This window comes from Strongylocentrotus purpuratus, unplaced genomic scaffold (assembly GCF_000002235.5).
Source record: "Strongylocentrotus purpuratus isolate Spur 01 unplaced genomic scaffold, Spur_5.0 spur5_contig_858, whole genome shotgun sequence".
NCBI lineage: Eukaryota > Metazoa > Echinodermata > Echinoidea > Camarodonta > Strongylocentrotidae > Strongylocentrotus > Strongylocentrotus purpuratus.
The window spans coordinates 879,760-902,980 of record NW_022145566.1 but is presented as its reverse complement, the minus strand read 5'-3'; the positions used below and the strand labels follow the sequence as shown (position 1 = coordinate 902,980).

The 23,221-nt window shown below is 32.7% G+C and overlaps 1 protein-coding gene across 1 annotated transcript in view; it reads left to right on the top strand.

Moving 5' to 3' along the window:
* LOC578128 (voltage dependent calcium channel L-type) overlaps positions 1-23,221 on the top strand; it is a gene marked incomplete at its 5' end in the record, with an annotated part of 82,157 nt that overhangs the window by 44,107 nt on the left and 14,829 nt on the right. The window contains 20 exon segments of the mRNA NM_001124763.1: positions 562-682; positions 1,451-1,553; positions 1,622-1,662; positions 2,983-3,127; positions 3,586-3,715; positions 4,397-4,456; positions 4,835-4,941; positions 5,353-5,440; positions 6,286-6,446; positions 7,059-7,205; positions 8,225-8,426; positions 9,407-9,565; positions 10,293-10,403; positions 10,994-11,077; positions 18,717-18,842; positions 19,710-19,775; positions 20,330-20,421; positions 20,836-20,983; positions 22,098-22,225; positions 22,763-22,859. Of these exon segments, the coding sequence (NP_001118235.1) occupies positions 562-682; positions 1,451-1,553; positions 1,622-1,662; positions 2,983-3,127; positions 3,586-3,715; positions 4,397-4,456; positions 4,835-4,941; positions 5,353-5,440; positions 6,286-6,446; positions 7,059-7,205; positions 8,225-8,426; positions 9,407-9,565; positions 10,293-10,403; positions 10,994-11,077; positions 18,717-18,842; positions 19,710-19,775; positions 20,330-20,421; positions 20,836-20,983; positions 22,098-22,225; positions 22,763-22,859 (2,316 nt within the window).

The following is a 23,221-nucleotide window of genomic DNA, read 5'->3' as shown; positions in this document are numbered from 1 at the left end:
TCTTCAATGGGCCCCAAGTTTTCATTTAACTTGTCTGCAAACCTGTAAAGAGCAGAAAAGAATGTATTACACTTGCAAATAGAGGGCATGTACATTGAGTATACTCTTAATAAATTTAGGGCAAGACGTGGTTATCTAGAGCCTTCAAATGGAAGTATATAAATAATAATAATAATAATAGTTCATCTTATATAGCGCTTTTCAAGACCACAGGCCCTCTCAAAGCCCTTTACAGATATATTATTAACCCGGTCATCAGATTCAGGCTTACCCGCTCACAATGTATGCACATTCTCCACTCCCTGGGGAACATTCCAGCCAGGTGTCATTTTTACGAGAGATCAGGAAGTATAAAGGATAATTTTTAAGCTACTGAGCTCCAAATAAGACACGTTAAAAGAGATATAGGAAAAGTCTGATAAAATATGATGTCATATGTGCAGTTGTTTTGGTGTTCCTCAGCGTGCAAATTGGCTCAATAGGAGAGGATGGACTTGGGGTGACCACATTATAAGATACCTTAATATATTGCCTTCTTCCATTTGTGTCTGTGTGATGTAGATCTTAACTGGTGAAGACTGGAACGAGGTGATGTACGATGGCATTCAGGCTTACGGTGGAGTCAAGTCAATTGGATTCCTTGCTAGCACCTACTTTATCATCTTGTATATCTGTGGTAACTGTATCCTTGACAATGAATCATCGACACTGTTTGAATTTCTTAGAATATATCGGGAGATTTGTTCTGAGCAGATTTGTAGTGAATCAGATTACTTTGCTAAAATGTCATATGTCCCGTTAATATATTTGTTAGTGTTTAAATCAAGCTTGGTTCGAAGATGTGAAATCTATTTGATACTGCTAAAGAAGGATTTATTCCATAATGTGCTGTATCTTTAAAAAATATTTCTGATAAGTATGTACATACCTATACATGTATGATGCAGATCGAAGTTACAGATAATGGTGATCTGACAGTTGGTGCAGGTTTTCTTTCATCAAAATGCATCTATATAGGGTCTGGTCTTAGGTCAATTTGGTTTTCAGTTAGCAATAGGGTTAGGGTTTTACATAGTGTTTGGTCAAGGGTTGAAGTAACATGGAATTTGGCTAGTATGAAATCTTGACCTTATAATGTCCTTTGGCAAGACATTAAATTACATTTGCCACTCTCCACCCAGGTATTAAAGGGGTACCGGTAGGAAGGAATTCCTTGAATGCTGAAATCGGCTGCCTAGCAGAGCCAGGGTAATAATTGGAGCGCCTTGAGCACCATACATGGTGGATATATGCGCTATATAATTATCCAATATTAGTAGTATTATTATAACATGGTTGAAGAATATGTCATAAGCCCTACAAATTTATATAGTTGGGCATCAAGTAGTTTCTTTTATGACCATGAGAATGCTGTACTAGCTTTCCTTGACTTGGGACTGCCTCCGCCCAGACATCCTACTCAACGTGTTCTTGGCCATTGCCGTGGACAACCTGGCCGATGCCGAATCCCTCACAGCCTTAGAGAAGGAGAAGGAGGAGGAGAAGAGGAACAAGTCCATCAGGAGAGCCAACGAGTTTGACCTCTCCAAGCAGCTGCCCCCTGGTGTTGACCCCAAGGGAGTCATCCGTGGACCCAAGAGGTTACAGGAGAAGAGGAAAGCTGCGTTCGGTAAAGAGTCAGATGGTTCATTGAATCATAAAAGCAAGTAAGATATAATCTCATTTTTATTCATCATTTGCTGTGTGAAAGAATGAAGCGTGGTGATGTGAGTGGTATGTGTATTGTCAAAATAGAAGTCAAGTATTGAATTGATCAAGTAAAAGCCAATTGCACCCACATATTTACCAGAAATTTCAGTTGGAACTTGGAAACACTGCTTTTCAATTTACTATCTGTATCGTTGGTGAATACATAGAATTTGTACTTATAATTGGTAAATACATAGAATTTATATTTCTGTGTATATATACCTTTGTGCTACTTATTGTTGTAGTGCACCAAACCTCTAAATGTTTCATTTATGATGCGTTTTCCAGTAGCAGTATTATAAATTAAAATTGTACATTCTTAAGATTATCTGTTTTTTTGTTAATCTTCAAGAATATATGCTCACAGAGCTAGTTTTCCATTGTTTTCTTCCCTTCCAGGTCACAAGATAGTGAAGAAAACGTAAATGTGAGTATCATTCAATTTATATTTATTTTTCAATGGAAAAATACAAAATGTAAAAGGAAGTGTACTCTATCCTACAATTCACCACACTCTCTGACGTAATACAAATATTGCATACAAACAGTTATTGTTATAGAGTAGATGTATGCTCTAGCTGGTACAGTATTTATTCATTATGACAAGTAAACAAAATTAAAAAAAGAATGCCCCCTCTGTCTCCTGTGCCCCTTGGATTCGATAGCACACCACATATACTTTATTCATCATAATGTCTGAAGATGTTACAAAAACCTTTGGTAATTTCTGAAATTCATTTAAAATTAGTTTGACAAAAATGATGCCACTATTTTACGATTGTATTTATACTTGAATTTTATTTCTTAAATCCTACGCAGGTGATTGATGAAGATGATGTGAAGAAATCTTTGAAAGAACCAGGTAAAATATTGTCTATCTGGCTATCTCTCTGTCTGTCTGTCTATCTTTTCACATATCTTCCTATCTACTTATCTAATTGTCTCTTCATGTCTATCTGTCTATCTATATACATTTATCTACCTTTTATTATCTAACCATTCATTATGTATTAGTCTATTTATTTATTTTTTAGATTAAATATTTTTGTAATTAATCAATTATGAAGATAATTCCATTTGATATCAGACCCTTTTTGCATTTTGATGCTGCAGATGGAGTTTTTTTTTAAATTACTGGATGCTTTTCCCAAATTAAAAGAATGGGATGACGCTGTATGAATTATTTATTCTTGTCATCTTGATAGACGTTATTTATATTTTTTTATTTTACAGATGAAGATGACAAAGAAGAAGAAGAAGCAGAGTCTCTAACAACAGCTTCCGCTAGACCAAGGAGGCTTTCAAATATCAACATACCCACCAAAACAAGACCCATACCCAAAGCAAATTCCCTTTTTGTATTCTCCAACACAAATAGGTAAGATTTACAACTCTTGTAAGCTTTTAATCGTAAATCTCAATTTATTTTCCAATGTTTACAGTGATTACAAAGTGAAGGTACATTCATGTATAGTGTAATTTTTGTGCGTGGAATGAAGGAAATTTTGTTGCAATAACAAAAGCATTTAGTTGGCATATGGTTGGATGGATTTAGTCAATGGACAAAATGTCGTTGATACTCTTACCAAGTTTTAATGCACAAACATGAAACAAGAGAATTGAGAGAGAATTAGTTGCATTTCCCAATTGATGATCCTATAGATTACAGTAGAGTTCATATCACTGATTTGCAAAGTTTTGAGGCTAGTTACTTCTAAATACACAAAGCTTGCTTTTTCTCTACAAAACAGAGCAAAAAATTATCAGTCAAGATACTCAATTTCATTTCTACCAAGAGATTATTTTTTACTAATCCACTGTTTTTTTTCTTTGCAGATTTCGTCGTTTGTGTTATAACCTCGTGAATCATCCTTATTTTACCAATGTGGTGCTGGTTCTTATCCTCATAAGCAGCACTATGTTGGCAGCTGAGGATCCACTCGATGAAGATAAAAGGAGAAATTATGTAAGTATTATGTAACGTCTCAGGCCTATTAACTTCCTAGTTTCATTGATCTTGCCTCCCTGGTCATAGTTTTTTTGTATTGTCATGAATTTTTATATTTTATTTATCTTGATTTGTCAGAACATCAACGTAAAAAAATTCAAAATGTGTGTTATAACCGTTTTGTAGAAAATAAACAATAATGCTGTTGTACACATTTATTATGTGAACTTTAAAGAGACAGTGTAATTAATTTTGACATGATATATAATCTGACATTAAATTGTTTTATGACGGAACACAAGACATCACAAGACACAACATGAACATGAAAACCTGTATTTCATTAAAAGAACTTTGATTGTCGTGTTGTATTGTCATATTGCTATTTCATGTTGTCCTGCTTTAGAGTTCTGTATTGCAACTTTGACTCGTACTGAGTTACAGTACCATGTTATGGTAATAAAGTCCTTGTTGATATCCATTCTTTCATTAGTTCAGTTGATATGTGGACATGGTAATGATAATTAGGTTTCAGTTTATAAATAGAAGGAAATAAACATTATCTACTGTGTTCCCTATATCAAAGAATTAGGGAATTTGGTCTCATGCACTTCATATATGATAGTTATTGAATTAAAGTGAACTTATTCAATTCAATATATCACTGTTTCTCTTTTTCCTTTCTTTTTATGTCTGCAGATATTGAGCCTTTTTGATTACGGATTTACTTCAATATTTACAATTGAAATTCTTCTAAAGGTAGGTACCATATAGCTGGCCTTTGAGCGACAAAATAAACATTGGTTAATAGCTACATTAAGTTTAACACTCATAGCATCACAACTCAAATGACTGATAAACCATAAAGAGGATTGACCATTCACATGATTTTAGTTTGAATATCTTCTGATAATTTATTTGTGATAAATTTATCTACTATTCGTGAAATATGATTTTGGTGGATTTTTTATGATCATGACTTTGTAAAAGCTGTTTTTATGCAAGTTTGAACACTGGAAACCTTTATTTATTAGTCAGACCATAATAGCTGATATTTTTTAGATGTATTAACTTATTTTCATGATATCACAGCTCACTGAATACATTTTGTCTTCCTTGTCTCATTTCTTTTCTAAGGTTGTTGCCTATGGACTTGTTTTCCATCAAGGTGCCTTCTGTCGTAACTCTTTCAATTTATTGGATCTGCTAGTTGTAACTGTAGCCTACATTTCAATCATATTCGAGTAAGTATACACCAGGGATCATTCGTCTTCAAACTCAGTTGAAATAGTTTTTCATTTCTTTCCAATATTTTTCTCTTTAGAAGTAGGTTAATTCTTGTAACCTATTTCCTCAACCGGGAGACCTTTGTCAAAGAAGAATGTTTTATAATTTAGTCAGTTAAGAGATCATATTTTGTATCAATTATTTAAACAACAGAGTAATGAATACAGTATTTTGGTCTCCTGAGTTGGAAATAGTTTCGAAAATATGTCTCCTATCTTTAGTTTTTTTAAAAGTATAATGGGCAATTCTTGCACCACTTGCAAAAATTATAAGCGTAACTTTCTAATTTGTAGTGGTTTAGAACTTTTTTTAAATTCTATATCTTTATCTTTAGATATAATCATTTGACTTGTTTGATTTTGTTTCAGTGATACGAAAATCTCTGCAGTGAAGACTCTGAGAGTTCTCAGGGTTCTTAGGCCACTTCGAGCTATCAACAGAGCTAAGGGGCTTAAGGTACGAAACGCCAGCTTTCTATTACGTTCAAGCTTTTTTTTTTTTATCGTCAAAGGAGTTTTCCAAAATGTTGTTGATCCCTTCAACCCATTTCCTCAGAAATTAAGAATTTCTTGTAATAATTTTATTATGTGCAAAGTTTATTTGTATAGTTTCTTGAAAAATGAATTATGTATGAAAAAAAATGTAATATCCTTGTTTACCTTTCTGTTGGAAATGAAATAAATATGAATATGAATATAATATAAGTAATTTAACACTTTCATGAAAGCATATCAACTAATTAGGATCAGAGAAAACAAACATATAATCACATCCATAGCACTTTCACAATGTGAGTGGAATAGATTCACAAGAGTTTGTTGCTGCCAACAAATCTGTACGAATTTGCAACATATTCTTGTCACAAAAGTAACAGTAGTCAAACAAAGCTTTATATTCTTTTCTGTTAATTTTAAGGCCAGGACATGTGGTAAGCAAGAAGTGATAAGACTCTAAGGGCAAGCTACCTATTAAGCATATTGCTTCAAAGGAAAGAAAAGTAATGAAAATACATGATATAAATAAAGGTATCCGGGATAACGTAATTATTTGTTGTTATCATTATTGTCATTATTGTCATTATCGTTATTTATATTATCAGGCAAGGATATGTGGTACGCAAGTAGTGATAAGACTCTAAGGGAAATCTACCTATTTAGCATTGTTCTGCTTCAAAGGAAAGAAAAATTATGAAAATACATTACTGATATAAATAAAGGTCTCTGTGAGAACGTAATTATTTGTTATCATTATTGTCATTATCATTATTTATATTATCAACATCATCTTGTTGTTGTTTACAGCACGTGGTTCAGTGTGTGTTTGTGGCCATCAAGACGATAGGGAACATCATGCTCGTTACACTGCTCCTAGTCTTCATGTTTGCCTGCATTGGGGTGCAACTGTTCCGTGGAAGATTCTTTTCCTGTAACGACTCCTCGAAGCTCTATGAGGAAGACTGTCAGTAAGTACTCGCCTAAAACATGAAATTTTAAAGTGTTTCTAAACAGATTATCATTATAGTTTTTAATCATCAATAGTGATTTGTCATAAACTGACAGGTTCAGTGACCCAATGTGAGAAACCAAGTGTCTCTCCAAGTTCCTCTGTCTTGAGCCATCCGTTTCAGCGCTTCATACCCTGTTGCTCCACATTCTGTGATTACATCGTCTAGGAAGCCTTTACGAGGTCTTCCCCTCTTCTTCTTTCCAAGTATATGACCTTCTATGACTCTGATCATCAAGCCTTTGTCATGCCACATTATGTGTCCAAGTTATTTCTTCTGTCTCTCTCTAATCGTTCGAAGCAGCACCCGCTTTAATACTGGGACATTATTAAATTTTTGCTGTATGCACTATAATATTGAGAATTCCAATAAGTAACCACCTAAAAATTAACAAATTGGACGCCAATCAGAATATATATGTAGTTTTATTATCATTTATTATAAGTAGTAGTAATTATCATTTTGATTTCTTTTTCTGTAGAAGGATTTCCAGTGAGTTCATTTTCCATACTTGAATTCATCTGATTCTGTTTACCATGAAATGTTTGTTTTGATATCCTTCATCCACAGAGGTCATTATTTTGTATACAAGAATGGAGACTTGGATCAAGTATCAGTTGAACAGCGTGTATGGAGTAAGAATGAATTCCACTTTAATGATGTAGGAAATGCTATGCTGGCTCTCTTTACCGTCGCAACGTTTGAAGGTTGGCCAAAGTAAGAATCATTCCTCTTTTCACAAACAAAAGTTTGTTTTGTTTTGTATTCTCTTGAAGAATTATTTGAATTATTGATTTTAATGTAGATTGATATCCATTGTTTATGTTCTCTTATAATTACATGTTCTATCAACAATAGAACATTTTGTATAAAGCTTAGAAAATGCAATCCAGTTTAGATATCTGTTATTTCAAATGAATTTCACTTTCAAAGCTATACCTTATATGAATTGTAAATAAAAAATGACATTATACGATGAACAGATGTCCTATGATAAATGAACACCTTAATTTACGGGTTCAGTTTTATTCATTCACTAAAATGTAATATTTTGTCATTCTATGTATTCACTCATCCTTGTACTTGCTTATTGTGTTATACGTTTGTTTTCAATAACAAATGTATATGATGTGAACATCATATATATGGCAACCTGCTTTAATGACTACCTATTTATAAAAAACTACCTGTCTGTTAAGAGCACATTTTTGTCCCTATTTAATAATGGTTCTAGATGTTTGTTCTAAAGGAAATTGTACATAAACGCCACCTCTTTGAGTCTGTCTTGGCTTGCTTGTCTACCTCAAACAGTCTTTATATACAAATTTGACTGTTCTTATTCTATTAAAGGGATCCTGTAACTTTGTCTTAGATCCTTTAAAAATATCCTTGATTTAGCTCATGCTGCAATGGTAATTATAAACCTTTAGGTCAGTCAGGAACCCCATGACTTTTACAAGACTTTTATCAAGATATTTATGGTTGAAAATCAAATTTTGCATTTGCCAAACAGTTTTCATAACACGTACAGTCTATTGGGAAAATGAGTATGGTAAAACCGTGTCGCTCAAAGATTTTTACTTTTTTGAGGCACTTCTTGATCATTTTGAAACACAATTTTATTTTAGGGCTTCAATATTACACTACATCACAGACATTGGTAGCACGTAGGGCCGTGCATCTCAGATTTAACATTGTTGTACGATGCCTTTAACATACACTGTTTCTTTCATCAGGCTTCTGTATGTGGCTGTAGACTCTACCGAGGATGATAAGGGTCCAGTGCACAGCTCTCGCATGCCTGTAGCGGTCTTCTTCTTTGCGTACATCATCGTCATCGCTTTCTTCATGGTCAACATCTTCGTGGGTTTCGTCATTGTCACCTTCCAGAATGAGGGAGAGCAAGAATACAAGAATTGTGAACTAGACAAAAATCAGGTGATGATTTATGTATATCACTTTCTGACTGCCAGAAGGTTCCTACAACTTTGCATATGAGTTAATTCCCTTGTGGTTCTCAGTAGAAGAAAAATAAAGACTTTTTTGTATTATATGAAATTAAAAAAAATAAAAAATTGCCATCATATCTGTCCTGGGTGCGAACTTTTTTTTCCTACGAACTTTTATACCTGGCGCATGCTCACATACGAACTGTTATACTTGACTCATGCAAAGAGGTCACAAACAATTAGACTTTGATTATTTATTGCTTTGCCTCACTATTTATAAAGGTAAAAAAACTAAATAAACTGAGATTTGAACCCTCACGGCAACTCCAAGGTTCTATTAGTTACACGCTGTCCTTACCGACTGAGCTAACGATGAGTTGATGAAAGATTGCTTTGTATAATTACTATCACCCTATTGACCGCCCTACCGGATTCCACGTGCGCATGCGCTGGTTTCCTTCGCGAGTGCGCATGCGCAGGTTCCCCTCGCGAGCTCAAAGTTCGTAGGAAAAAAAAATTCGCATCCTGGGTATGGAGTGGCAAATGTAGATTTATGCCTTTCCAAAGGACATTCCTGCCATAATTGCCATTTAAATTCACTTCAGTTGATTCAGAGCCAGGTAATATCAGCTAGAGTTTGACATATTAAAATGATTTTAATAAGTAGAATGAAGTTGGTGATCTTTTTTAGCCATGATGTACAAATGACATGGGCCTTGTTTTCCAAAGAGATTCAATTTATCCGAATTAAATAAATTCCATTTATCCAAATTAAATCAATTCCAAGTTCTCTAATCAATGAAATAGTCACAATCTTCTATCTCTCATGCACCAAGCCGCGATTGATATCAAGCTTGAGTTGCAACCGATTTGGATCGATCAATCTCAACTTTTCATAAGACGGAACTACTTTTTTATACTGTGCATTGATAAACAATCAAATGAATTTTTTATCTATTTTGTTAACAGAGAAATTGTCTAGCGTTTGCCCTCAAAGCAAAACCTGTGCGGAAGTACATCCCCAAGAATCCAAAGCAACATTTAGTTTGGAAGCTTGTCACGTCTCGGGCTTTTGAGTACTTCATATTTGTTCTCATCATGGTTAATACCATTATTCTTGCCATGAAGGTAAGTCTGAATGCCGCATTCTCTCTCCTAAATGTGAAATTACTATTTGTGCCTTGGGTGGTATATTCCATCTAGCAATGTTAATGTTAGATTTATATTGTTTGTGATTGTTTCTAAATACACCATATATATTTATACCAATATTGTTATTGATATTCTTCCTTATACAGAAATAAGTTCATGCCCTGTGGATGTTGCTCCTTTATTAAAATGGAAGGTATCTAAATAATTGAATGGGTTTTTTAAAGTTCATTTATGTTATTCGATTGTACACTTAGTGGCTCACAGTAAATAAGATTTTCTGTTTTGTTCATGTGCACATCCATATTTTAACATTACATCTGCTGAATATTCATGTATATTTGCAGTAAGGAAATACCCTCTTTTATCATCAGATATAATCATTAGTTCTGAAGAATGGTATACTCTGAGAGAGAAAGGTTAAAACGTCTTGAGTTTACTGTTCTGCTCATAAGTTTTATTATTCAAGGTCTAGCTTTGTGTGGTGGGGATGTTTGAAGGGGATTAGAAGGGGAAATTGAATGATTAGATAATTTCATCTGCTTTTAACCAAAAAGAAATGTATTCATTGGCAATGATGAAAAATGGACGGCACTTACATGCAATTTAATTGATGCTTTGTTTTTACTTTGAAGTATGAGATATTTCATGTAATTTGTTTTTTCCTTGTGCTTCTTTAATATGTTTTGTATTTTCACCCTTCAAGTATCGCACACAAACGGAAGCCTACAAGAATGTGTTGGACTACATGAACATTGTGTTTACAGCGGTTTTCACCGTTGAGTTTCTACTCAAGATCATTGCATACAAGCCCAAGGTTGGTCTATATTGATCCCGTACAACATGTGATCTTGTCTAAGCTTTTCCCAACATTTATTTCCTATTATAGAGCAGTAAAACCTTTATCATTTGATCATGGATATTTGGGGTTTATGGACAGGTATTCAGAAATTTGAGTTTTTAAGTTTTGTTCTAGGTATTGTTATGTTCAAACAAGATCTAAGTTTATCCATCTAAATACCAATATGCATTCACACTAGTATATATTCCAGTGTACTCTATTTAATAATAATAATAATGAAGATGATGGTGGTGATGGTGGTGTTGATGTTGATGGTGATGATGATGATGATGATGATATTATTATTATTGATAATCCTAATAATAATGATAATGATAACGATAATAATAGTTAAAACTTACTCTCTATTCTCCCTCTCTCCCTCTTTCACTCCCAATCTCTCTTTCTCCTTCCCACTTTCCTGGTTGGCAGTTCACATGTATTACAGTACAAGTCAAAACCTTTGAAATCATTTAATAGATTTATATAACATGAAAATGCTTATTGCTTTGCTGCTTGTGTAGAACACTACTATAAATGGTTGTTCCTTTTATCATTTTCTACAGAATTACTTCCGGGATTATTGGAACGCGTTTGATTTCATCATTGTGTTAGGGAGCATCATAGATATAATGATTGACATGTTTAGTGTGAGTATACATTTCTTTCTATTATTTCTTTACCCAAATTTTCATTTTTGTAATAATTTCCTAAAGTAGAGTAATGAGAAGAGAATCAATTTAGATTAGTGAGCAGAACTTTGCATTCATGCGATTAATTCAGGAATGAGAAAGATAGAGGTTTCATTCATTGTTCTTGGCAATTTCGTTTCTAGATTTCATAAATGGGATGCTTTTTCTTCATTTTCAAATGGGACATACATTAAACAGTCCTTAAAAAATTCATAATAGTCAAAGTGGCAACTTTCCTATTTTCCAGAATTGTGGGACCACTTGAATATATGTATAATTAATACTATATTGATTGTTATCTAGGTTGTAAGAAGTTTTCGGAAGAAATTATATGAAATTTTTGTCCAGCACATTAAAACGCAAAAGCATAAAGGGACATTAAATATAAATCATTAACAACAAAAAATGCCATGGGGTGTGTGAAAATCATGATTTTGATATGCTAATTTAATCTACTTTTATGGGATTTTATTAGTAGAGCCAATCCATGTGCCTGATAACAGTGTATTATCAATTTACCAAGGGAATATTGCAACAAACCACAAGAAATTATAGATGCATTGTGACTTAATAACAGCTTGGTTTCTATAGACCATATAGATATGCAAATGCCGTCTGATCTTGTTTATACTGCATGTGAACCCTTCAAGTATTAGAAATATATTTAGAGATCAATTTACATTGAATCCTTTCAAAGATAAGTTAATGTCTTATAAGAAAATGGTTGTTTCTAGGCATTTTGAAATACTACATCAAAGTCTGGGGTTTCTCTATTTTCATTGCTCATATATAGCAACACTATGAAACATTAAAGAAAGGCTCTTTTCCTTAAATTAACAGGTCCATAAGAGATTCTCATTTCCAAGCCATTATTGGGGGGGGGGGGGTATTTTATGTAGTATAGTAAAATATACATTCAGAATTTTCTATTCAAAGTATTGAAGACTGTGCTGGGAATATATATTTTCTAATTATTTAGCAATATATTTGTTTATATTTAAAGACAGGAACTATACAATATTTGATAAATTCAGAGTATGACTAAATCAGAATAATATGTGAATGTTAATCTGAAGATAACACAAATTATTTGAAGATCTTGTGCCATTTTATTTGTTCTCTTCTAATTGTATTTGTATTTAGTTGTAGTAGAAATGGTAGAATGCTGGCAGACTTTGTTCTATATAATAACTTAATTTGATTGGTATTTGATCTTGATTATACAATGGGTATTTTCTAACACTTTTAGTATTTTAGCTTGTTGAAATGTGTGATATAGCAAAGTACAACTGGTTTAGTAGTTTTTAAAAAATGAAATGAGAAAATAGAAATGTGATTATCCCATTTCATTGTAATTTAATTGTGATTTCTTGTAAAGACTGAAAATGTGCTAAATTAAGGCTTGCTGGAATATCAGGAAATAGAAAGGATATCAATGGTAGCATTTAACTATGTTTTCCATAAACCTTGTATGTGCATGTACAAAATCCCACTAATAAACTAATGAATATTTCATTAAAGTCTTTTCAAATTAAATATGATAACAGCTATGACGATCATCATCTAGCAAATACTAACATTGATAATAAATCCTGCTTGTTTTTTCTTTTGTTCTGTTTATTTTTTTACCCTTACCGAAATCCTTACCAAATTGGCAACCCGTCCATATATTACCCATCTCCCGGCTTGAATGACCAATCAAACCATGCCATACTAATTCAACTAAAACAGAGGGTTGGTGCATTTATTTCCTTGTTTTTCTTTTAAAAATTATCCACTCTTGTCTATATTTTTTTTTGAGATTTTGCATGCCCCTTTTGATTTGTCAAATTTGGGGGAAACTTTAAAGACTTTTTCCTGTTGATTTTTAAAAATTAGTCGGGGAGCAGCTAACTTAAGTTAGCTAATATGTATCAAAACTAAAACCCGGAAAAGGTTTTATCCAGACTATTTCAAAGATAAAGCTTATGAAGTGAAGTCCAAAAAATGTCTTCACTATATCAAACACGCCTTGATAGTGACAATGTTTCAATGTATTTTTTTTCTTTTAAACATTGTTGTATTGACAATGGTAATTGTAGTGTTCTATTTATATGTGCGTATGATGCACCTTTTCTCTGATATTTGCACAGCTCTCAAATTTTCATTTATTTTAAAGGTTTGAGTGATTTTAGTTCTGAGTTTTCCTTTGCTTAAGTGAAGTGATTTGTAGTGGATAAATAAATAGGCAGCCCTATTACCCCTTTCATAGCAATAGTTTTTTTCCTATTGTTTCTCTGATGAAGTTATTGGAAATTCAAATTTATGTAAGATTTTATATCCCTTCATATTCTGAACGGCTAATATTCAAATTGAACTTTATAGAAGGGCTAAACTTGCATGTTACATATCATTGCAGTGATGCTTCCAAAATACAGATTGAAGAGCCCAACCCTTAGCAATTGTTTTATTTCAGTTTTTGTTTATTTGGAACCCTTAGTTTTTATTTGAGTTATCAATTTATTGTCTCTATCTCCTTTTCTTTAAAGTATTTTTTTAAATTCTCAAGATATATATATATACAGCTATTTTCTTCAGAAAAATTTAAGCTGTTTGGAAGATGTTACTTTAATTTTTGAGAACATATTATGGCTTCTCCGATTTTCCTGATATGATTATATTATGTGTGTATACCTATCATAGTTTATATGTGTGGTGTGGGCTATTACGTTTGAATGTCATGCATGTACTGATATGCTTTTACCCGATTGATATTTCTTGGATTAACCTACTGCCACCTAGTGCATGGATCATCCCTGGTACATGGTACCCCACCTCCCGCTCCCCCACCCTGCTGCCCCCTCTTTAAGCCTTATCCCCCTTCCTCGAAATTTGCATGTTGTTTGCCTCCTTAATTAATTGTATTGTTTGGCTGGGAACTTAATGAAGATCAAAATTATAATAATTTTAAGTGGAAAATGCTTCAAAGTCTATAGTGAAAAAGATCATGAACACTTTAAGCCTTACATTCTTATATTTTTTGATATTTTTTTCAAGTGAGTTGCTCCTATTATACTTTTCTGTGACTAGTGTAATGTATCGGGGAGGGGGGGAGGGGCAAATGTTATATGTTCATAATTCATAATTTATTTTGGGGAGTTTATTTCTACTTATTGCTTTGCTTTTTAACTTGTTTCATTTTCTAGAGATGCGACAAGCCATTTCTCATTCCATTATATTCATTATTCATCAACATCAAAATCATTTCTCTCCCACGAGAGTAGTTTTTACAATAAGCTTATTTTTATAAATATTACTTGCAAATAGGGCATCGTATAAACAGTTTGAAATGTTATATTACGATGTAAATCTGAAATAACACTGAATTGCAAGGAAAATCTGTGAGCTGATTACTTGTGCATCATACTATTTATCTGCAATACTAGATGTTTCATCATGTATGATAAACTGATATATTAACATACAATTTTTATTCTTTATTGAACACAAATAAGGGGGAAAGTAAGCCTTTCTTTTTCCCTTTTACTCATGTGCACTTTAAGGCAAACACTGCAACTTCAACGTAAATCTTAGCCTATGCTCTCTCTCTGTCTTTCTCTCTCTCTCTCTCTCTCTCTCTCTCTCCCTCTCTCTCTCTCTCTCTCCCTCTCTCTCTTCCTCTCTCCCTCTCTCTCTTCCTCTCTCTCTCTCTTTCCTTCCTCTCTCTATCTATCTATCTTTCTTTCTTTATTTATTTCTTTCTCTCTTTCTCTCTTTCTCTTTCTCTCCTTATCAACTTTGTGCAGCCAAACTTCACACCTTTCTCTTTTATCCAATATTTCAATTAGTTTACTTCTAAGAAGAAAGAGAAGTTTTATATTTTTCTTTTAAAAAGTGTTTAGTTACTGCACAAAAAGCTGGTAATAGTTTGCACAGTTGCAAAAACTTTAGCAGCACCACTTTTGTGTAAAAGCTGGTTTCCAGTCTACAATGCGTAGATTACTGGTATTTTGTTATTTTTAGTTCAGTTTCGTTGATTTTCAGTGATTCTTGTGAAATTTTTCTCTGCACAATCTTGATGTTCACTCTCTCACTCTCTTTGTAAGCCGTTACAAGTTGGCAGAGATTTTATCGGAGCCTTTCAGGCAATAGTGTGGTGTGTTTTTATTAGATACTTATTGAGCAGATAAGTTAGTTTTATATATGTTTTTTTATAATAAGGAAAAAATGGAGTAGTGCGAATTTAACTATTTTCTTAGTTAGACTTCATGTGATTTGGTTTCCCCATGTAGTACTTTGATTATGTAAACTGTTGCTATGGAACTCAAGTTTAAAACTAGAATGTTAGTTACAATTTTAAGTCCTTTACTTGGATTGGAAGGATTAATCTCCTTTATGAAAAGATAGTCCTCATTGTTCACAAATTCAGATATATTCATGTTTTGTAACATTGTAGAAAATTGGCTGCACATTGTCAAAAATATCAAATAAATCAACAATTGTTATGCAAGTGTAGACATAAATTTCTGCCACCTAGCCTTTAACAGATGTATACACTTGATGTTGTGTTTGTATAAATGTATGTTGTTTTGTATCTCACTCACTCTAAGTATTCAATTTTTCCAGTTAGTTGTTAAATACATGCACTTTTGCAATCATTGCATTATTCAAGCATAAATTCTAAGCAATTTTTCCTTTCTGCAACATGAAGAATATTCTTTTCATTAATCAAAGCTCAAACTGTCTGTTTAAAATAAAAGGAGAGCAAATTTATTAGCCATAATTATCATGAAAACAATTAAAAGAAATATTTCAAGTAAAAAAAAATGAAGGTCTAATCATAAAGAATCAGAAATTGTGAGTGCTTGAAAAGGGAAAAAAATTGAGATCATTCACTTGCTACAAAGTTATAGTCTTTGTTACTGGAAAAATGAATATAACAATCATCAAAATTATATATTTCTAAGCAAATTTATGGAATTTAAGAGCCTATAAGTATCTTCTGCTTGACTTTGTACATAGTCAATGAAAGAAATATGAAGGAATGATTCAATTGCAATAAGCACATATGCATGATAATGAAAAGCAGCGTATTCTGTTTATTATTGTGACAGTTCACAAACGTGAGTGTATTTTTCTGTGTTGTCAAAGTGCTGTTTGAAATGGAAGTCTGACATACATATAACTTTCTAATCACTTACTGAAGAGACATTTAAATTATTAAAATCTCTCCTTTTTTTTTCATCTCTTTTTTTCATCATTTCGGCGGCTACGTGTGGTTTTGGGGATGTATCCTTCGCAGGTTGTTACAGCGGTAAATGTCAAAATGATTCAAGACTTATCCCCTCTCAAACTTACTCTATATTCTGCACATACTAATTTTTCACCTTCACTATAGCTTATACAGAATGAAAATTACACGTAACCGAAACCCTTATTAATTCACTCCTATAAATAGCATATTTAGAAATAAAGTCCCCAGCACCATTTTGAATTTACACCAGACCTCAACCGAGATTGAGTAGGTATTTATACCCCAAGTCTCTATGATGAATATTAGGTGCATTGTGAAACTTTAATCCCATCGAATTGATACACCTTCCTGGAAAAGCTTATTATAATCAGTAAAATTTGCACAGAAAGAGAGAACATGCACAGAAACAAACATCCTTCCTTACTGCATACTAAGACACTAGTATAAGACCCCCCTAGATAGACCTCGACATTGTAATAATCCTGACATGTATAGACCTCCTGAGGGCCAGAAGGGAGTCGACCCTAAGTAAATTGAAAGGATTTGACGCCTTTCTGGCTCTTAGCTGGTTTTAATTTATAGTGATATTGTTTTTCCGTACCTGAATATCCATTGTTTGTCTATGGACTAAACTTTCTGTACATGAAAAAAATAAAGAAGAGAGAGAGAGAGAGAGAGAGAGAGAGAGATAAAATAGAGAAAAGAGAGAGAGAGAGAGAGAGAGAGGAGATGAGAAAGACAGAGTGTGATAGAGAGAGAGAGTTAGAGAGAGAGAGAGAGAGGGGGGGGGGGTGAGAAAGAGAAAGACAGACAAGTATATAAAGAGAGAGAGAGAGAGATGGAAGTAAAGTGGAGGTAAACAAGGTGTAGTGATGCTGTCATTTGAGTAGGGGGATTGGTAACCATTTTTATAGTACGTTACTTAAATTAGATGATTTTTAGGCTCATAAATTTCAAAATTTCAAACTTAGACATTAGGTCTTTCCACTATTTTGATATCCCTCCAAGTGTGTCTAAATCTATCCCGCTATACTACGAAAACTAAACAAATTAACAGAATGTATTAAGATAACAAGTTTTGTAAACTTAAATCCATGTCTAAAGTCAGAATTAATCAATACTTTAATCTATATTGAATAGAACCAAGTTTAATGTATCTTGATTAAATACTAATTGCAGAAAATATATTACTGTCAAATTTAAAAAAAAAAGGGTTCATATCTTTCTCATGCATTTGAATTTAAAGAGTGAAGAGTACTTATGTAAGGGATGTTTTTATTGATAAGAAATAATGACAAACAATTAGATGAAATATCTGTAGACTTTGAAATCCGCCTGATGAAATTTGATGATCATATAGAAGGGGGAAAAAAAGATCATTGAATATCTAGAGTAAATGGATGCCAAATTATAGCATGTATTAGGACCCTATAATGATAATGATTATAATGATTAACAAAATGAAATAATAAATCCTGAAATAATAATTCTCCCCCGAAAAAATTATACTAATATTAATCATAATAATAATATAAATGATGAGCATTGCTGATATAGCTTGTATCACTAACATAACAAAAGTCACTATGTGCTTAAAGAACAGAGAAAGGGCACAATTTAAAAATATTGCATTTATGCCTTTACATACTAGAAGCAAGTTAACCAATCTAAATAGATCCCTATTTACCCTGCACAGAAAATCAGAGGTCCGTACTTCCAAGTTATTATACACTTCCATAGGATGATTTTTAGGTACTGTACCAATCTTGCACTGCCCTGTTTCTTGACACTGCTAGGTTTACCAAATTTAGGATTTTAATCCCATGGAATTTTATTGAAAAGACTGTAAAACCTGCACTTCTACCATTTAAGTGCAATTGTTTGTGGCCTGTCTTGTACTCCTTATTTACAGAAATGTAAAGCATGAAAAAATATGATCACTTACTGTAGTCTGGATAGACCAGAATATAATAACTCTATTCTTTCACATTAATTTATGGTAATGGTTAATAGAAGTGTTAGCATACTATAATAACTCTATTCTTACAAATTACTTTATGGTAATGGTTAATAGAAGTGTTTAAAATATGATTCATAAATTGCAACATGCATTTAAAGTTTTACAGATTATTATCTGATGATCTTTTATAAGTGATGACCGTTGAAAATTAATGTTCATGATAAAGAGCAGGATACAAAGTTACAAACTGATTTCAGGGAGACAGCCAACCACATTTACATTTCCTCAGAAGAAATATATAGATTAAACCTTCCCTTTATTGCCTGATAAATTCACTTTCATAATGTTTTCTTGTTTTCTGTCTTCCTCTAATACTGGTTTGTTCCTGACTTGATATGTTCCAGGCGAATGAGAAGAAGCAGTTCAGCATCAACTTCTTCCGGTTGTTTCGAGTCATGAGATTGATCAAGCTCCTAAGCAGGGGAGAAGGAATTCGAACTCTGCTGTGGACATTTATCAAGTCTTTCCAGGTAACTCAATTCTACTTTTTTTTGCCGATCCAATATTTGCTCTAGCGTCCTGTGCTCGGATCTTCATTTCATCCAAAAAGTAATACGATAATGGTTGCTATTGGGCTTTAGGTAAGGTTAGGTTTCACGCCTTCTTCCTTGTAATACAAGTTCTTTAATTATATTTATGTTCCTACTTATAAATGTATTGTTTGGAAGAAAATAAATGTTCATTTGAATTGAATTGAATTGAATAGGTTTACCGGTAGATATAAGGCCTGCATTATGCCTCATGTTGTCACCAGAGCATCTGTCATAGAACCAAGTTATAATCAGCCAATGTTCAACTTGTTATTTTCTTGCTCAAATAGGCAATCAACTACAGAGATTAGCATTAAACAGGGTTCTTTCTAGTTACATGGAAAATTGTGTTGCAATAATGATACTGCAGTGACCTTGATGCACCCATCCCTACATCTCTATGCAATTGCTCACCTCTGGACGTTGCATCAGGAGTTCTCAAACTCTCATGCTTACATTTTCAATCAAACTTTTAATATTTTTGACTCTCCTAATCCAGGAGGTAACTAAATGTGTTCACTATATGTATAATTGGAAGTAGATGTCAGATACCACTTTCCTGACCAGAAACATTAAGTCGGGTAGAAATTTGACTTCACATGGTTGTTTTGTTGTTATTGTTATTTGCTTCCGTACTTACATTTTCCTTTAAAGTAAAGTCAAATAAAAGGAAATTTGTTACCGTGACATGTATGTAAATTGATTTCAAATTAAAAGTTATATCCCATGTAACTTGATGAAATAAATGTAACGTGATTGTAATGTATCTATCTTGTTTTTTCCTTTTTTTTTCTCATTCCGTCACAGGCCCTGCCATATGTAGCGTTATTAATCGTCATGTTGTTTTTTGTATATGCTGTTATTGGAATGCAGGTAAATGAAGTCTAAGTCTTGCTATTTTATCTAAAGAATGATATTGATAATTGTAATGATGACAAAAATTAATAATGATATAGAAGTGGGGAGAGGGAGTATCATCATGGTGCGCAAGTCAGTAAACCCTCGTAAAAGTGAAAATGATGACTTTAATAAATGATGATGATAATGATGATAACGATGATAGTGAGATGAAATGGGATGAATGGGAATGTCATGATGATAAGGAACAAATATATAACAAATCTTTTTTTTTTAATAATAATTTTTAAAAAGTAATTATTATTCATGATGACAAAATTAAGATGATTTTTACAGCTGCTTTTTACAGACACTATGTTACTTTTTTTGTAAAAACTTAGTTTAGTTTCTCTTGTAGAAAACCAAAACTAGATAATAAAATGATATGATAGACATGTATACAGTATGTAATTTTATACCTTATATTAAAAATCAGTTTCAATCATGGAAATATTGACTATTCAGACTATGGAAGTATACATTGGAATGTATACCAAATTTGACATGTTTTTTTTGCATTTGTTTGACAGATGTTTGGTAAAATCAAGCTATCGTTGGATGGAGCTCTAAATCGGAATAATAACTTCCGTACATTCCCCACTGCTGTAATGGTGCTATTCAGGTGAGCATTCCTTAGATACGATATCTCTTGTGCTAAAGTATTGTGGAAAAAAGAAGAAAAAAGAAGAAAAAATAAGATTATTGAATTCAATCAATTCTGTTGATACATGTTGTTACATAATATATAAAGGTGTATCGTCTTAATTTTTTCACATTCTTATAAATGTTATCTTGTGGGTTAGTCTAAACATATTATTTATGATTATTTAACATTGATTGAAGACCAAAGACCTATGTGCAGACAATTAGAAAAGGTGCAATCAAATGTATAATGACACACTTAATTTATGAAGATAATCGTTATTATTTAAAGATAAAAGTATTTCCAGAACGCTATACCTGTGCCTTTCACTTGGACTAACTTGATGTTTTAAAACTTTTATTTTTCTTGTCATTCTTGTTTGGATGTGTTCAGATCAGCTACAGGTGAAGCATGGCAACAGATTATGATGGCATGTTCACAATCACCCAAGGCACCGTGCCAAAGAGATGATACAGAGATATGTGGCAATAATTTTGCCTATGTATATTTCATCTCTTTCTACTCCATCTGTTCATTCCTGGTGAGTAGTAAACTATATTATAAGATGATGACGTGGATCCTAATCAAATGATTGGTTGAAAACGTACATGTGACCATGCATTTCTGTTGCCTAATGCATAATTTGGATAATGGCCGGTCATTATCCAATTCTAATGACCGATCATCAGTAAAATCATTTTTACAAAACATCATTTTGTGAAACAAATAAAACATAATCTTATAAAACAAATAATACACATCATTTTGTTTGGGCATTATTAAAATACAAAGTATTATATTATTACCCCGGCTGTTGCTGAGCCGCCATAATAAGGCGTTCAGGGAACTTATTCCTACTGGGTACCCACTTACTTACACTTGGGTGGAGAGTGGAAAAAATGTAAATATATGTCTCACCAAAGGAAATCAGTGCTGCGGGAGGACTCAAAATTACATCCATGTATTAAATTCCTTTTGTGACAAACCAGAATACTAGTCCATGTGCAAAGCTGCACCTCTGGCACAGAAAGAGTTTCAAGAAAATGAAATTATTTTTGTCCTTCTTCAAATTATCTTTACAGTTTGTACGTATTGTCCTTTCATGTTTTAAAATTTCCATTGTATTTGGATATTTTTAATTTTCAAATTGTTTCAATTTGTAGAGCAGGAGGTGATGAAATTATAAGAGTGTTTTCACATCTTCATCTGATAGCTTTGTGATTCACATACAATTTTTAAAATCCTATATCTAACTAATGATAGGTGTTAACATATTGTGTATTGCCTATATAAAGGACTTACAGTTTTCTCTAAAAATTCGATTTGTAAATTGGATTTCAAAAATTGGATTTCAAAAATTGGATTTCGAAATTGGATTTGTAAATTGGTTTTGTAAATTGGATTTCGAAATTGGATTTGAAGATTAGAAAGAAAGAAAAGTTTTTCCATAGTGGTAGTATATTCTTTGTTTATCTTGTTACCCTGGTTCTCAGTATTCAATGATTTTATTATATTGCTGTGGCAAAGAAATCTATGTAGTAATAGCATAGCAATGGAGAAAGTAGTGTAGACTTGTCATTCAATAATCAATTCTGTCTGTATGCCTGTGTTATATTCTAACCTTTATTTTTTTCTTTGTGATTGTTATTTCCTAGATCATTAATTTATTTGTAGCTGTCATCATGGATAATTTTGATTATCTAACACGTGATTGGTCGATTCTAGGACCACACCATCTAGATGAATTTGTCAGACAATGGTCAGAGTTCGACCCGGACGCAACGTAAGTCAAATCAATACATGTCCAATGTAACTTTGTCTAATTACAAGATAATTCCTTTTGTGTCTTTTATTATATATACTTTATCATTAGTATAAGAAATACCCATATGATACCCATGTGATTTTACTCCAAGCTAAGGAACTCCGTCTATATCCAATGTTTTCCACTCTTCATCATCTTCTTGTGCTTTGTAACTATATATATATATATATATATATATATATATATTCACAAACATATTTGCAAATGTTCATATCATTCCATACTTGTTGTTTTACTTTTGAGGGAGGGAAGGTTCAAAAGATACATGCCCATTACTCTTGGGGTAGGTCCTGTAGTATGCAAGTATAAGGTTTTTATGGGTGCCCTCTTTATTATAAAAACTTTAATCTCAACCTTGTTGATATTTTTACACTTGAGTTTTTTGCTTGAGTTATAGCGTTGTGTAATTTGACGTAAAGCAAAATATCTTTTCAGTGAGATAATTATTGCTCCTTCAACTTTTGTGACGTTACCCATTTTTTTTCTTTCCTGCAGGGGTCGTATCAAGCATTTAGATGTAGTGACGTTACTACGCTCCATATCCCCTCCCCTAGGTTTTGGGAAACTTTGCCCTCATAGAATTGCATGCAAGGTAAGTTCTTGTCTATGAGTGAATCTAGGTTCAAATTTAATGTGAGATTAGGTGTTACATTTGTATCATGTAAAAAAAAAGTAAAGTATCACTAATGAAGTGTAATACTACAGCATTTGTAATGCGCCATCGATCTAGTAAACTATTCTGAGGTGCAAAGGGAGATTAACAAAGTGTAACAACTGAAGTAATAAATACAAGTTAGATATGCTGCACTATACCATGAGTTATTCATAGAGGAGAGGAGAGGAGAATCAAACTTCCATTCCTGATATGGTTTGATTTAGATTGTATGTATTTTATTTTCAGAAAAACATAATTTTTTTTTTTTTTTTTTTTTTTTTTTGGGGGGGGGGGGGGGG